General features: G+C 33.8%; 1 protein-coding gene across 1 annotated transcript; it reads left to right on the plus strand.

The window, feature by feature from the left end:
* The first annotated feature begins 387 nt into the window (after nt 1-387).
* ADAMDEC1 (ADAM like decysin 1) lies at nt 388-16056 on the plus strand. The gene is made up of 14 exons (XM_026007786.2): nt 388-492; nt 2423-2538; nt 3404-3480; nt 4229-4307; nt 5735-5811; nt 6764-6950; nt 7161-7223; nt 7919-7990; nt 8279-8448; nt 8807-8888; nt 9564-9694; nt 11036-11213; nt 14404-14489; nt 15788-16056. Exons 1-14 carry the CDS (start codon nt 405-407, stop codon nt 15792-15794), a joined length of 1413 nt encoding a protein of 470 aa, XP_025863571.1. The 5' UTR covers nt 388-404; the 3' UTR covers nt 15795-16056.
* The last annotated feature ends 1718 nt before the right edge of the window (nt 16057-17774 follow it).

A 17774-nucleotide genomic window follows, 5' to 3' on the forward strand; every position in this document is an offset into this window, starting at 1 on the left:
TTCTAATATATTTTTAAAATTTTATATTAATCTCTATAAGGTTACTGAATAGCAATTGTGATGGTTCAGTTTGGTGAATAGACAAATATGTACATAAGCATCTCAGTCTCAGTTGATTCTTTCCCACCACTATAGAAACACCAGGGCCAAGCAGCTGTCCAGATAGAAATTCTTTAACAAGCTGTAACCACAGACATAAACACCTCTCTTAAATGAGGAACATTCTCATGATCTTGACACTGCAATTTCTTGGCAATTTCCCAATACTATTAAGAAACATTCTCTAATCTCACAAAGAATGCTTGAGGTTTTTTGGTTGTTTTTTTTTTTTTGTGGAATTTTTTTTTCAATTTGTAAAGATAAGTACTGGAAGATAAAACTAGAGTGCTGGGGAGACCAGTTTCATGCTCTGTGCCACTTCTCAGCTAACTGCAGTAGGCAACATGTCTTTGACACTACTTTCTGTCCTCTGGCTCATCATTCAAACTCAAGGTAAGCACTACAATACTGACATCTTATACAAAAGTCAAATTATTTGATGCATTTTTAAAGTACTCTTGAGAAAGCAACATTTTTGTATGACCCAAAGCTCACTACTGTCGGCATTTTGGTATATTTACTCAATTTACATAAACTCCGTGCTTATAGTCAAGGTGTTGTGATTGGTATAATAATTTAGTTAGGATGTACCTGAAATTTCATTTCTCATTCAATAATGCTACTAGATCTATAATTGTATTTTCTAAAATGCACACAAACCAAATAACACCAGAGGATTAACTTCCAGGCCAGAAATCTAGAATTTTCTCACCATTTCCAATGTTGTCTTGAATAACATTGATATTTTCTACTCCATAAGGAGAAAATCATCTATCAAGATAGAATTTGACCAAAAACTGTGCTAGGATGGATGACAAGGAAGAGTTTTAAGTAAAATTAGCACTGAATTAAACTTAACAGCAATATTAAGCAAAATTAAAACTTAACCAACTGAACGGTTACTCATAAAGATCTATTAAGTTTATTCTAACCTCAACCCCACAACTTTTTCCATTAATTGGATTCATATTCTCCATTGATTAAAAAAAACTTTTAGAAATATATTTATAGACTTTCTATTTTCCTGTGTAAGGAGTCCTTATTGGGATAGCACCATAGCCAAACTCGGGGTTGAGTAGGAGAAAATTTTTGCTTGATTATTTTCCTTTAGGTTCTCCACCTCAATCAGGTGTAAAACTTCTTGGTGTTCCCAAGGTCACCCTGTCTTTCAATGGGAAATTGTCTCTAAGCATTGACATTTATCTTTGAAAATGGGAGGATTTGAAAATAAGACTGACTTTGATGGGTAATTGAACAATTAAAAGAAAAAGTAGATAAAGTGCACCTCCCATCTTCCTAGACTAGTGCTACATAATTAAATTTCATGTTATTTAATTTTTACATGAATCTCCATTTTAGATAAGTAAACTAATAGGAAAGCAAAATAATTTTTATAAGGCCATTTAGTTAGGACTTAAGACCACATATTTTGGCTCTGATATCAGTTCTTTTCCTACTAGATGCAAGCAAAATACAAAACTGTCTATGTACTATTATACCAAGTGTATCAAGAAGGACATTTAGCCTACTTGCTATCTAATTTTCCTACTTGCTATCTGATGCTTTGAAATTGCCCCAGCAGGGGATAAAAAAAACTTTGCTTACTATGAAACCTGAAGTCTTGAGAGCAAATGCTAATGAGAGAAAGAACATAATAGTTTATCATTACAGAAGTAGAGTCTTCCCTAAGAATGCAGTATTTTTTTTAAGATTTTATTTATTGATTCATGAAAGACACACAGAGAAAGGCAGAGACATAGGCAGAGGGAGAAGCAGGCTCCATGCAGGCTCCATGTGGAACTCAATCCCAGGACCCTGGGATCACAACCTCAACCACTGAGCCACCCAGGTGTCCCCAAAATGAGGTATTATCTGCTAAGGAAATACTGGATTTTTTGGAAGGGGTAATCAGGGGTAATCTCTTTGCACCACAAAGAGAAAAAGACATAGAAAGTAAAAACAGAGATCTGTGAGAACACGGAGAGGAAAATCAACAATTTTGAAGAGGACTACATGGGAAGAGTGAACTGGGCCACAGGGAAGAATTCTGGTTCTAAAAATCTCTGATGTACTGAGAGATCATCTGAAGAATTATTTCATCATCTCCATATCTTTCCACAATAAGTAGATAGAGCAAAATAAAATTCTTTGTTATCAAAGCTGATAAGGAGAAGGAGGAAGGAGGACCTTGCTTTTCTTAATACTTACTTTCTGGATGGGAATGGAGTCTTTTATGCCATCTCAACAAAGCCAACCAACCCAAAACAAAACAAAACCCAAAACCTTTAAATCTGTTATATCAATATTATTTCTTTTTCTCTAGCAATAGCCATAAAGCAAACACCTGAATTAGAGCTCTATGAAGTAGTTCGTCCTAAAAAACTACACATTTTATACAAAAGGGAGATACAAAACCACCAGACAGAGAATGGCAAAGATGTAAGTAATGTGAATGATGGTGAGATTTCACAAAGAGCCACCAAAGAGCCTTTTTACTAATAGAGGTGATGCCTAATAGTTCCTTTTGAAGCCCATATCTACAGCTCCCCTTGGTCTAGGAAAGAATGTAGAATTCTCAGGATGCTTTTACATTTAAGCAGTAGGAAGAGAGTTAACTATATCATTTTATCAGAAAGAATAAAGCTGCTTAGACATTTCTTCAAGTTTGGAGGATAGGGGGAAGCACATGAAGAGCAACCATTTCTAGAAAGAAATGTTTCTTGCCAAGTTCACCAAACCCTACCATCACCTCCTGCCCCACTGAATTGCCTTTTCCTTGGCCATTTTGTCTTTAATGGAGAATTCACCATTATCTCATTAATTGGCAATATTTACAAAATTTATTAAAGATATTAACTTTTGGTTACATTACTGCAAATATTTATAATTTTTACCTTAATCCTTAGTGTTTCTAGTTAGTTTCCCTTGGTATATTTTACTTGGTTTTAAAGTAATAAAAATATGTGCCTTACTATTATTATACCATGAGTGATTAATTAGGATACACAGGACAGTATACTTTACAGTGGGGCAAATAGTAAGTTCCTACCTTACATAGTAGAGTTAGTTTAATCTGTATTATTACTGCATTATTGTACTTTTTGGAAATCCATCTTAATATAAAATTTATGTTTTATTTTATATATTTGAAATCTATAAGGACCATTTTATAGTAGAGGTACTCTACTACTTTCTACTATTGTAATTCTGCTTCTCTATATACTAAATTTATCATTGTATGATAATTATTTTAGATCGACTCAGAAATATAAATTGATATCAGTATATTATTAAATATTTGTAGGAAAGATATGAACCTGAACTTCAGTATCAAATTGTATTAAATGGAAAAGAAGTTGTTCTTCACCTGCAAAAAAGCAAGTAAGTTGTACTTCCTGAAAGTCTGATCACTACATTTTATTAACAGAATATGAAAAATAAACCTTCTTGAGACCCTATTTACTGTGATTTGAGATAGAAGACATGAAATACATTAAATTTTAGGTATTATTATTATATTGTGCTAATGTTATCTAAGAAGATTGAGGCTTTCTAAGGAAATTTCATGCAAAATATAAAGCAAGGAGAACAATGCAGATAAATGCTTTTCTTCCTAATCTTCTCCCAATTTACTGAAAATCTACCCATATGAACTCAAAGTGTTGGCGTGGCTTCCTGCTTTGACAAGAACATATGTAAGAGTCATTCAGGGCACATAGCCTTGAGATAGATTCCTGGGGATTGGGCTCCATCAAGCTCTACCTCTGTTAGTAAACTTCTCCCTGAATATAATGGTCTTTTATGCATATTTGTGACCCAGCACCCTTCAGAGACCCTCTGGAGGCTGGGCCTTTGGCACAAAGAATTCCGAAATAACCCATCTGAGGACAGTGAATTTGCAGCTGAAAAGTATCTGGGGGCATTTCTTCCCTTTAATCTAATGGATATAATTAATGCTTTGATTTGCTTCAGTAGCAGCATTTCAATGTTAGAAAAAGGATCAACGGGTCAAAATGTCTGCTGTTTCTCACTGTAGGCATAATCATTCTTTTAGTGCTGAATATCATATCAGGAACATTAGCCCCTATTACCACCCTAAGTGTATCTTGCAATTTTTTGAACTTTGCAGACATCTCCTGGGGCCAGACTACACTGAAACATATTACTCACCCAGGGGAGAGGAAATCACTACCAGCCCTCGGAACATGGTAAGTTCTGAATGCTTTCTGAGACTTTCTGTGATCTGCCATTTATGTTGTAAGATACATAGGGTCCAAACACAAAAAAGAAATAAAGGACTAGGGAGCAAGGTGCTCTTCTATGACCAATGAGACAATAGATGAGAAAATCATAGTCAGCTTTTTTACAAGGTTACTGATAGTGGGAGGCTTCAAAGTATTGCATTTGTAGAAGCAACTACAAGCCCACTTTCCTCTAGACCATCTTATCCAAAAGTTAGAAATATTCTCCCCCATACCTACTTGAAACATCATTTAGCTAGTTACTATTTGTGAATAATATATGCATATACCTGAGATCAGAAATGGAATATCAATTATTTAATTAATTTAATTTTATATTTCATTAAACCTACATGCTAGAGATAATGCCAAGGCCTAGAGTCAGACATAGAAAATCAATGCCAAGGGAGGAAAGGAAGAGAATACAAAAAGACAATCATGGTGTATTACCAAGCTAAGTGAATTTCTCAGAGCCACTCTCCCCGGGCAACCCCAAACATGTATGTCTATAAAAAGACAAAACTGCTGTCACAAAATGGTTCTTTGTTCCCTTCTCACATAAAAACTTTCATTTCGTGGATACCTGGATTTTTGGTAACATTTAAATTAATTCATGCTCAAGTGTGAATGGCTGATGATATCTCTATTTGGTACCTTTTCCAAGTCCTTTACAGGAAAATGTTCATGATGACAAGGTTTTTTCCAAAGGCAAGAAAAATGTGGATGGAATTTCTGACCCTAAAACAAGTCAGTTTATTTTGAACAATAAAAGCTTTGTTGGATCATTCTACATAAGTGACCTCCTACTTTGCTTACATGGAACAATCATGTCTGAATCTCTAGTTGTAAACAAATTTTCTGTGGTTTTAATGCTGGTAAAGGGATTCCACTAACACACCAATTAAAATGACAGGTTGGACCAGCTAATATCAGGAGTGGTAGTGTGACTTCTTGAGAACTCTGGAATCTAGAAAAACGGGTACTTCATTTTATTGATATGTGATGCACAGTGTCTTAGGGACTCAGCACAGGGAAGCCAAATTCTCAAAAGTGGGTGCTGAGACCTGAGAGCTCTCTGTCAATCCCAGGGGGGATGGCCACTTCTCAGATGCAGCACCCATTTTCATCAGGAGCCACTTAAGTTCACACTCCTGGGACTTTGCTTTCTTGAAATGAATGCCAGAAAGACAACTCAGCCATCAAAGATGGGTTTTCCAAAGTCGATAGTGGAACAGATTATTAAATCTCTCAAGTTCTCATTGTTTTTGTTTCTGGAAACTGGTTTGGCTACTGAGGCTATTTGAAGAAACTCCCTACATATTCAAAATAACAGCTTTCACCACAATCATGATATGTTTATTCTTGTAGTCAAAAAATTTTTTTTCCATCTTTAGGAACATTGCTACTATAAAGGACACATACTAAATGAAAAGGATTCTGTTGCCAGCATTAATACTTGTAATGGATTGAGGTGAGTCACTTACAAAACTATTAAACATTAAGCACCATTCTATTATACAGAATTGAGTTTTCCTGGATGTCATCTTACAATCTTGGCAAAATATTCTACGCAGATAAAATGCTGTTAAAATGAAGAATAAAGTATCACCCTTACAATAATTTTATAAGTGTATGTGTTCATATGCACATGTGAATATTTCTGCTTACAAAGATAATTCTTGCAAATTAGGGAAAATTTGGAAAGTAAGAAAAAGTACAAATAAAAAAGTAACAACCACAAAATTGTGCTTATGATTGGTCATTGTCACTAATATTTTGTCATGTTTTCAGCCTTTATGCATATAGATGTTTATCTTTTATGTGGTTGAAATATGAAACAAATATACCTAATTATTCTTTTAACATGATTCATACCACCTATCTTAAGCCTTTCCCATATCATAAAATGCCTTCATCAATGTAATTTTCAATGACTATCTAGTCTGCCTTTGTAATCCTCCAACATATGAATTCACTTTACATTTCTGAACTGATTTTCCTGCTAAAAATAAGAATTCTCTAAGCTATTACTAGCTCCAGCCTGATCCTCTGGATAATTTGCCCATGATTCTTTATCTCTGGGGTTCTTAGCATCTAAACACTTGTTTACTTCATCCTCCATGATATTCCTATTTGCTAAGTGTATAAACAAACTATGGACAGGTATTTATGGAGCTTATGGCATAAATTCTAAATTCTTTGGGATAGTTTCAGCTTAGCAATTCTTGTTTAGAATTTTCTTTTTCTTCATTTTTCTATTGACAAATACTGATTATAACTTAAGTTAGTAAAAGTTAGCTGGAAGGCATATGAATGAAAACTAATTAAAGCTTAGGATTTGGGAAGAGGTATACTCCGTTCTTGTCAGTACTGTGACTCTGTGTGGCAAAGAATCTTGAAATATGAGTCTCTGTATCTCACAGGGGATACTTCACACATCATAACCAAAGATATGTGATAAAGCCTTTGAAAAGCACAGACCAAGAAGAACATGCTATCCTCACATATAACCAGGAGGAACTAGACCTGGCTAATCACACTTGTGGTATAAGAAATGTTGGCAGGAAGCAAGGCCATATTCGAACCTCTAGGTCACTCAATAGCCCAGAAGTAAGTGTAGATTTCCTATGTCATCATTTCTTACTATTGTCTCAGCAATGATAGATGATATACTGCTGTGTTCAACAATTACTGATATCGGTAAACCCTATAATTCATTTATTCTTAAGTTTAATTTCCCTCTGGGGAAAAAAAAGCTCATTGCAAGTTTTTCAATCTTTTAGGATAAATATTAACCATGTTATTTTACTCTTTGTAAAGCAAGAAGATTTTCTTCAGGCTGAGAAATACATTGATCTCTTTTTGGTGCTGGATAATGCCTTTGTGAGTATGAAATGTATATGATTCTTGGGCAGTTAAGTCAATCTTTAAGTTTTCTTATCAAGTGAACACAGGAAATAAGCTATCCTAGGTGAAAATGCAGACTCTGGCCACCTGGTCATCATGTATTTTCTACCTGCCTTGCTGGCAGTAATTCTCACTCATTCACTGACCACCTGCTGCCAATATATTCAGATATTGGAAGTATACTTCATACCAGATAGCTATAAGAAATCAACCACAATGATGAAAAACAAAAAAGAATGGTTTATTAAAATATATTAAAAATTCTCACTCTATTATATAAATATAAACTAGATACAGAACTATATACATTTTACAAAGTATATTTATATCCATAAAATACTAGAATCTGTGATCCTAAATTAGCAAATATTGCTTTATAATCAAATTTTAATAACATTGAATTGGTTAGAAATATTAAAATTGTTAATTTGATTTCTTCAACTTTTTCTTTCACTTTTCAGTGAAAAAGTGAAATATATATGAATGTCTATTTTTTTTCTAACCAAAAAGTTATTTTCTTTAAAAACACTTTGTTGAAACAGTGTTATATAAGTCAGGGATGAATGAACATGCTTTTACTTATGTTGGAATGTGTATTTTTTATTAAAATGTTAAAATCTGTACCATATCAAATTTTTTTAAAAAACATGTTTGCATTTTGTATTTTATAGTATAACATATACAAGGGGAATCTAACTTCGATAAGAAGCTTTGTGTTTGATGTGATGAACCTACTCAATGTGGTAAGATATTTGTCTAAGAAACGTGTATTTCCACATAGAAGTTTGGGACTTCCTTATGGTTTTGCCAAATAAGGAGTCGGGAGGGTCCTGTTTCATTTCAGCAGCTTTGGGGAATTTAGCACGCAAGGATCAATATAAAATAAAGTCACACATACTATAGCAAAAGCAACTTCTAGACTTTCTATTTTAAAAATGCAGTACATCTATCTATCACTTATAGTCAACAAAATATCTATGGCAATAAAGAAATCTCAAACATTTTCATGAAGAAAAATGCTCTTCCCACAGATTTATAATACCCTCGACATTCAAGTGGCATTGGTAGGTATGGAAATCTGGTCTGATGGTGATAAGATCAAGGTGGTACCCAACACAGGTGATACCTTTAACAACTTTCTGAATTGGCATCGTTCTAACCTGAGAAAAATGAAGATACATGACCATGCACAGCTACTCAGGTGAGCACTTGCTGGCCAGGGCCAGATGTACATAGGCAGAGTGGATAGTTACCCCAAAGGGTTTTTGGCAGAGATTTCTGTTCAGTTTTATCTCTTCAGGCAGTTATCAGAGAGCCTGAAGTTCTACCATTAGGAATCCACCTGTAAGAATGTGGAGATCCATGTCAGGTTACTAAAATGGGCTCCTGGATGTAATGATTATCTGTGATCATATAACACTATGAAATAGCAGAAGCTTTTCTGGGGTCTAGGGAGTATAAAAAGGGTGGAGCAACATGGGAAGTCTAAAATATAACTGACGAAAGCTAATGGTTTCAAAAACTCAGATTGTGACAATATGCCTGTAATTTTCACACAGTGGACTTGGCTTTGACAATCGACGTGTAGGAATGGCAGCATCAAATTCCTTGTGTTCTCCATCTTCAGTTGCTGTTATTGAGGTTTGTAAACTCATAGTAAGGCTCCTTGTGTTTCTGTGTCTTCTATGAAGACTAGAATGATGCATTATACAGAGGTAACACAAAGAACATTTGTTGAACCAGTAACTAAAAATAGACATGAATCTATTGGTAAATCATTACACTGAAGATACCTTAGATTATGAAACAGAGTATCTCCTTACCTTGGCCCTCCCAGAAGTCTTCATTCTTTAGTTGGAGTAAGGGAATAAGAACAGGAAGATTAGAACAGAAAGGAAACTCAGATGCCCTCTGTGGCCTGAGCCAACTTTAAATTATCTTCAGTATCAATGGTCAGAGAGGTCAGAGAAGGTGCATTTTAGTGTCATATGGCCAAGCACTACCAATATCAAGCATTATGACAAGAGGTTTTGGAGGCCTTTGATACCTAGTACAGTAGTTTGCATGAAGAATGTAATTACCTTAATTTATTTATGATTTACCAAGAGCTCCTTATTAGCTCAGAAAATATTTATTGAGCACTGATTAAATGGCTGGATTCACTGGAGTCAACCATTTCAAATGTTAATTCAACATTTTACAATAGTCAATGACACAGAAAGGAGCTTAATGACTCATTATTTTTCATCTGTTGAACTATTTTATTAACTAGGAAATAGCTAAATATGTTAAGTAATAGATATTTCTGTTTTCCAGGCTAAGAGAAAGAATAATGTGGCTCTTGTAGGACTGATGTCACATGAGTTGGGTCATGTCCTTGGTATGCCTGATATTCCATATTATACCAAGTGTCCCTCAGGGAGTTGTGTGATGAACCAGTATCTGAGGTGAGCCTTGTCACTCTTGAGAAAAAATATATATTTCCTAAATCTTAAAAAATTCAGATGCAATCTATGTGCCTGAGTATTTTTTTTTACCAGTGGCTGAATTAACCCTATAATCTTTTGATGCGCAGGTTTTACCAGCTTATCAGTGCTCATTATTTAAGATTTCTAAATATGCCAAGTGAGAGATTATTAGTATGGTAACCATGTTATTTTAACTTAAAATAATTTTAACCTTAACATATTTTTAACAATAGCCAAGATATGAAAGTAACATATCAGTAAATGAATAGATTGAGAAAATACTACACGTACACATACACACACACAGTGGAATATTACTCAGCCATAAAGAAGAATGAAATCTTGCCTTTCATGTCAACAAGGATGGATCTAGAGAGCATTATGCTAAGTGAAATAAATCAAACAGGAAATGACAAATATCATATTATTTTACTTATAAATGGAATCTAAATGCAAAACTCATGGACAAACTAACAGACAAAAACAAAAATATGGTCATACACATAGAGAACAAACTGAGGTTGCTATTGGATGGGCAAATAGATGAAGGGGTACAAATTTCTGTTAAATAATAATATATTTTCTAAAAACTATGTGTCTAATTAAGATGATGACCATATTCTTATGTATCTCCATCACTAGTCACTCAATCCACTTTTATGTTATTATCAATAGCTTCTAATGCCAGTCACTTGTCAAGGATTTGGGATAGAAAATTAAAAAAAAAACACCTTGCTCTTGAAATCGTCATAAATAGGAAGAGAAATATATCCATAGAACCTCTAAGTCTGCAGTTATTCCCTTTCACTAATTCATTATTATTATCTCTTATCTCTCAGCCCTTGATGGTGATCACAAATGGTGAGGCCCATTTATCATTCCTGCCATTTAGGATAGTCCTGAATCTACACAGGAATTTTTTTTTAAAAGATTTTATTTATTTATTCATGAGAGACACAAGAGAGAGAGAGAGAGGCAGAGACACCAGCAGAGGGAGAAGTAGGCTCCATGCAGGGAGCCTGATGTAGGACTCAATCCCAGGACTCCAGGATCATGCCCTGGGCTGAAGACAGGTGCTAAACCGCTGAGCCACCTAGTGATCCTCTCCACATAGGATTTTAAATTCTTCCAGTTCTACAAGCCCAGTGTCTAAGAAAATAATTTTCCAAATAATGCTCTTTCTCCTTCCACATGTAACATAGTACAGTCCTAACCAGATACTGAATTTGGAATTTCCATTGAACCAGGTGCTACAGTTAGACAAGTCAGATTCTCATGTTCATTTATCACTAGATATCATGATTTTTCTTCTGGTTACAGTTCAAAATTCCCAAAGGATTTCAGTACATCCTGCCGTTCACATTTTGAGAGATACATTTTATCTCAAAAACCAAAGTGCCTGCTGCAAGCACCAATCCCTAAAAATATAATAACAAAACCAGTCTGTGGGAACCAACTTCTGGAAGTAGGAGAAGACTGTGATTGTGGCTCTCCTAAGGTATGAAAATATCCACAGTTTAAAAACTTATTAGAATTATTGCAGCATGAGAATTATGCTGTTTTCTTCATCAAGAAATATTCTTTTGGAAATTCTTTCTAAAGACAAGCTTGGCATCATAGGAAAAAATAGGCTTGCACTTGTGATTCTTTTTTTTTTTTTTTAAGATTTTATTTATTTATTTATTTATTTATTTATTTATTTATTTATTTATAGTGCAAAGGAGGGAAGGGGCAGTAGGAGAGGGAAAGAAGGAGAGAATCCCAAGCAGACTCCACACTGAGCACAGAGCCTTACATGGGGCTCCATCTCACAACTCTGAGATCATGACCTAAACTGAAACCAAGAGTTGGAAGCTTAACTGACTGAGCCATCCAGGTGCCCTGCACTTGTGTTTTTAATACTGATTTTAGACACATTTTGAAAGGCATTTCAAAAGCCAGGATGCACTTATGACATGATTGCATAAAGTTTGATGTAAAGAAGTAAATCATTGATCATAACGTGTCACTTATCTTTCCTAGACATATTAGTCAGAAATTCTTAAATCACGTAAGTCACAGTTGATCATTTGTTGAGCGAAAACAATTAAAGATCTAGAAGTTCTCTCCATAGTGAGACCTGGCCTTCCCGCACCAAGCCAATGTATAAACCAGGCAGTAAATGACACAGAGAAGGAGTAAAAGAAAAATCACATAAACCTGTAGAAAATGGGCTATTAATATAAAACATCTAAGATAATTACTATAATTCTGTTAATCTTTATAAAAATCTGACCTCTGCAAGGTATCAGTGTGCTTTAAAGAATGTCTCTGATAGAATATTTGCCAGCAATCCCGCATTAAGTTTCTAAGAGAACATTCTGTGTTTCTAGCAATCTTCTTTTAAGACTGAAAAAAATGAGTTATGTTAGAAGAGTTTTTTAATGTGTCAATCTGAAAAATAAGTTTTTATGTATACCATATCTCTTTTATTACTCACAACAAACCTACAGAATAGGTTTTGTTATCCCAATTTAGAGAAGTGAGACTCAGAAAAGTTAAGTAACTAGTTCCAAAGATCGAAAGCCTGTAACAAATGAAGCCTGTGGCAACCCAAGGTTAATTCATTACTTTAAGAAGCTCCATGACAATGGGGAAGGCATATAATCTCTCTATGCTTCAGTTATTTACTTACACATTTTAAGCTGTTGGATTACACTAGAAGATTTCATGATATCACTTAATAATTTGTAAAGAGTATTACAAATATTCTTTTAATTATAATGAAATATGAAATATTAAAAATGGGTTGATACTTTATAGTAAGCTGGATGTAAGGTTATCTCATGCCTACTTGCTCGAATTCCCATATGGCTTCTTGGGTGGAAGACGATTGAAGTTGTTCACATTCCGAGGTACTTCTGATTTTCAGCAGACACATGGCGTGTGGTCAGGACACACTGACAGGAACAGGAGAGAAAGAAAGAGAGAGAGAAACACTGTCCATGTGATGTGTAAGATCTAATATGCTCTAAGTAGATATGCCAGCTCCTGTAGGGCTTCCATTTTGTGTTGATTTTCTTCTTAAGGAGTGGAATAGAACTATAGTTAGGCTTATGAACAGCCGAATTTTAAATAGCTGTTTTCTTACCTTAAAAGTAGTACATAAATTTTATATAGTATCTCTTAGTGAATAATCCAATTTTCCATGGTTTCATATGCTACTTTACTATTTTTTTGTACCTATTTAGGTCTTTTTCTAGGTCCTAAAAACAATCATTCCATCAATCTGTCTAGACATATCACATAAGCATCACACTATTTTAGTGACTGTAACCATGCAATGCATGTTATACCTGCAGTGCCAAGGGTGTTCATCTTGGAGGGTGTAATTTGCATAGTCATTCTTCAGTGTTCATTCCCCCAATAGCTCTTGGTATTTTTTTTTATCAATTTGCCCACAAATAGAATTGAGATTCGATTGAAATACATGAAATTTATATTTTTCTCTGAGGGCCACTGGCATTTTCACTATATGATTGTTTTAAAAGATTAGTTGCCTTTGAGTTTCTCAGGAAAGTTAAATATAAAGTTCTTCACATAGTTCTTGCATATGATGAAGCTTGTTCTGAAGTATTTCCTATTTTTCTTTTTGCTATTAGTATGCGTAATCTTTACTTTTTTATGTTAGGTTCTACTTTATTACTCCTTTTGATGTTATTTTCTTATTATCTTGAAAAGCCATCTTAGTGACACATCCATTGTTTTTAGAGTTGATTCTCTATTTTTCCCCAGTCAAATATTTTATTACATATGAAGAATGAAAATGTGATTTATACTTTCCAATTATTATCACAATTTCATATCTTTTCATTCTCTCATAGAATTTGTCAGAATTTTCATAAAAATACAGACTATAAATAATCTGTGGCTTATTGTTTATTTTATTAGATATTTTTTGCTATTTATCAGATTTTCTTTCTTTATATATTATCTTTATTTTCTAATCTTTGCCACTATCACAATAATATTAGTTGTTTTGTACCTTTGATCTCTTAATGTGATAGATAATATTAATTTATTCTGTATCATGGAGACACCCTTCTACTTTTGGTGAAAAAAAACCCCTGCATAGTTGTAATGGAGACTTATTATATTTAATAAACTACTGTTTTGTTAATATTTTATTCAAGCTTTTGCATTTATATTCATAAATGAGAATTGTGCGTATGTATGCATGTGTATTCGTGTGTTTATGTGTGCATGTGCATGCATACATGTGTGTACATGTGTATGTGTGTGCTTGTGTATATATATTCATTACCAGCTCTCATTATCAGAATTATGCAGGCTTAGTAAAATAAATTGAGAATTTTAATTTTTTTCCCTAGCCTCAAATAGTTTGAATAGTATAGAAATATTCTCCCTTTAAGTTTTAAATTAATTTACATGCAATACCATCTAGGCCAAATTTATTTGTGGTAATTCTTGGGTAATTCTATTTTTATCCTTTTAAGAAGTAGTTTTCATTGTACTTAACATTTTTTTTTCTATTATTTAGTTTCCTTGGTCATTTCCTCTGGAATCTGTATAGTAGAGTAATTTAATTTAAAAAATGAAATTTCTTTGCCATCTTGTACTAAAATTGTATGCACTTAGTCTATAGAAAAAATGCTGAACCCACTTTCCCACTGTGTGTGCTTTAAAAGGAATGTTCCAATCCTTGCTGTGAGGCCAAGACCTGCAAATTAAAATCCAAAGCTGACTGTAGAAAAGAAACTCTGAACCATATCATGTAAGACGTTTTTTACTTTTTCTTTGTTCCCAAATGCTGTCTCACACTTATTTCAGATTTGAGAAAGGAATGCCACTGAGTTCTACAATGCACAAAACACAATTTAGTTAACATTTTTATTTATTAATTTTTGAAATTCTTTATTATTTATTTTATATTTTTTAACTTCACATTTTTAAAATAACTCAATCTCAGAAAGAAAAAAAAAAGCCACAATACTGAACAAAAATAACCCAGGGTTGTGTGTACACTAATATAGTAATCGAAAAGTGGCTACATGGTCATCTGTGAGACTAAGATTACTTAAATCTATGATAAAAACTATAAATTTCTGTTAGGTCATAATGAGTTTAATACAAACTAAGATGAGAGAAAGAAAAGTCCATTAAAAAATCCTCTATTGATGAGCACGTTTTATTCTTGATTAACCACTGATAATTTACAAGGTAGTCAGAAGATCAATAACATTTACAAACATATACTATATGATTTGATGGTTTTATTTCTTGTAAAGTGTTTCAATAAGATATAATCCACATATTATTTTTGTGTTTTATAGAATCTTACATGAGTTGGGCCAGGGAACTCAACTTCTCTGACAGAATATGGCCTTTGTTTCAGTGAAAAATAGTCTCTGAACAACAAAAAAAATTATAAATGGGGAAAACTCAGGATAAAATACACGGAAATTATTTTTACCCTCCACCCCATTCTATGAATCTTTTCTAGAATTGAACCTGCAGAGACATTATAAAGGGAAAAATCGACTCAGACACCATCAACTATCACTTCCTTAAGAAAGGACCATCCAGGTCCTAAGACTGGGAACAAACTCATTCCTTCAGCAAGCCCCATTTGATATGGCCTGCTGAAACCCCGGATGTGATCCACTCTGTAAGGGAGTCTGGAAATGATGCCCATCTTCTTATTTGGTCACAAAGACAAAAGCTTAGCATCTCAAAAGATACCCATTTGACCACTTCAGGGCTTGGAATGATAAGTGGACATGTCCCATTACTGGGCATGATTGGCAATCTAGTACCATGGAAAGGAAATTGGACTTGGATGTAGGAAACTTCAGTTCTTTTCTTCATTCTGCCCAAAACTAGCTTCAGGACTTCAAACCAAGTTATTTAATTAGTGTTTCTAATTAAATACCTACAAAATGGAGGTAGTGCTGTCATCATTCAGTAGGGTTCTTACTATTACTTAAATTTTATAAATGTTAATTATCAATGTTACATAATATTTTCTGATTTGTAGTAACCATTTTTTCCATTTTTGTTTCTTTTAATCAGTGAATAAAAAGATCTACTTCATTGAGATGCTACTTGCTAGGACAAGAATGAAGAAATCTAAACATACAAAGAATTGGGGATCCCTGTGTGGCTCAGAGGTTTAGCACCTGCCTTTGGCCCAGGGCATGATCCTGGAGTCCCGAGATCAAGTCCCACATCAGGCTCTCTGCATGGAGCCTGCTTCTCCTTTTGCCTGTGTCTCTGTCTCTCTCTTTGTGTGTCTCTCATGAATAAATAAATAAAATCTTTAAAATAAAATAAACATACCAAGAGTCTTGTATATTTTCACCATTGTCTTAGATATATTTTGCTTTTCACTTGGCATTATGCTTCCTATATTTTTTTTCAGTCCAGGCAACAGGTAAACGTACTCAGTGAAATGGTTTGTTTTCTAAAGCTGAATCTTTAATGCATTTTTAAGGATGGTGAAGGTTGTTCTTAACTCTGCTCTTTGGAGAATAAAAGAAATTAGTCTTTGACCAAAACCCCTCAGCCGTGCTGCTGAATTGTGTTGGCTCAAGTTAGAACTGTAAAATTACAAGTGACTTATGTTTTTACCCCACTCTCATTTTACTGGCTTAAGCCATGACAAAATAAGACCCCTTGATGAGTGAAGCCTTTGGCAGAAGGGAGAACAGAATTCATGTGTCATGTGTTACTCCACAGTATTCCACTTACCTTGCTCTTAGAAGTGTGGTAGTTGTCTGTATGATGTCAAGATTAATTAAACATAAACATTTTTCACCTTATCATGTATAATCCTTTCACTGTCACCTAGAGTGTTAATTTTGAGAAGTCTTCATGCTTACATTTTAGCTTGACATTCAAGGATTGCTCCATTCATCTGTTGATTTAACGTACCCCATAATGTCAATGAATAAAACCACAACTTTTTGAGACTCTAGTGTGTGGTAACTTTCAAAAATGAAATTTTTTTGAGCTTCGTCATAGGTTTGTGGTAGGTGTTAAAGTCTCACATAATTAATTAAAATATTTTCCCTGTGGTCCTCTAACAGTATTGCCACAGATAACTGGGCATCATAATGTGAAATAATAAAAGAAAGCTGCATCATCTTTTAATGCCCCGAATGAAATGACTAGAGGCCAGTCACAGAAGATTAGACTTCTTCCTGTAAAAATACTTTTTAACAATTACTCAAAAAAATTAATCAAAATTCCATTGATGTTTATACTGGAGGAACAGGAAATGAGACATACTTCTAAAGATTGTGCTTTGCAAAGAATAACCTTCTAGAAAGCCCTTCTCCTGGTGTTGCCTGTCTCCCCCTTCATTGCCTCACTATCATTGGTGGGTTTAACACTACCAGGGCTACAGTTGAAGCTTTATGACAGATGTCATGGATAGCCATGCTATAGCCCCCAGGCAGGAATTGTCAATATTTTTGCTGTCCACTGGTCTGATGTGGACATCCAACCAATTCCTCCAAGGCAAAAGGATTTCTTCTGGCATATTTCCCTTCTTCATGCTCAGGTAAAGTTTTCTTATAGTAAAACTGACTGAGCTACAAAAATTATAGATAATGGCATGCTGGAAAAATGAGCATGTGAGTGTCAATTCTTAGATGTTTTGGGAATATTATAAGCTGGTTATGAAACACAGCCATTACTCAAAAACAACCTGTATAAGTTTATAATTAAATAAATTATAGTAAATCTTATTGAGTTCTCAGAGACTTATTAGAGTTCTTCAGAGAAACAGAAGATATATATATATTTAGATAGATAGTAATATATTTATATATTTACATATTGAAATATATTTATTTGTGTATTTAGTTATGGATACATGCATTTTATTATATACATTATTATATATCATATATACATAGACATATTTATAGAGAGACTGAAATTTGTGAAGAATTATTTATTTATTTATTTATTTATTTATTTATTTATTTATTTGTGTGTGTGTGTGTTATGAACACTTTATGTTAAAGTATGAACAGATACCATATCTACAAAA

This window comes from Vulpes vulpes, chromosome 9 (assembly GCF_048418805.1).
Source record: "Vulpes vulpes isolate BD-2025 chromosome 9, VulVul3, whole genome shotgun sequence".
Lineage (NCBI taxonomy): Eukaryota > Metazoa > Chordata > Mammalia > Carnivora > Canidae > Vulpes > Vulpes vulpes.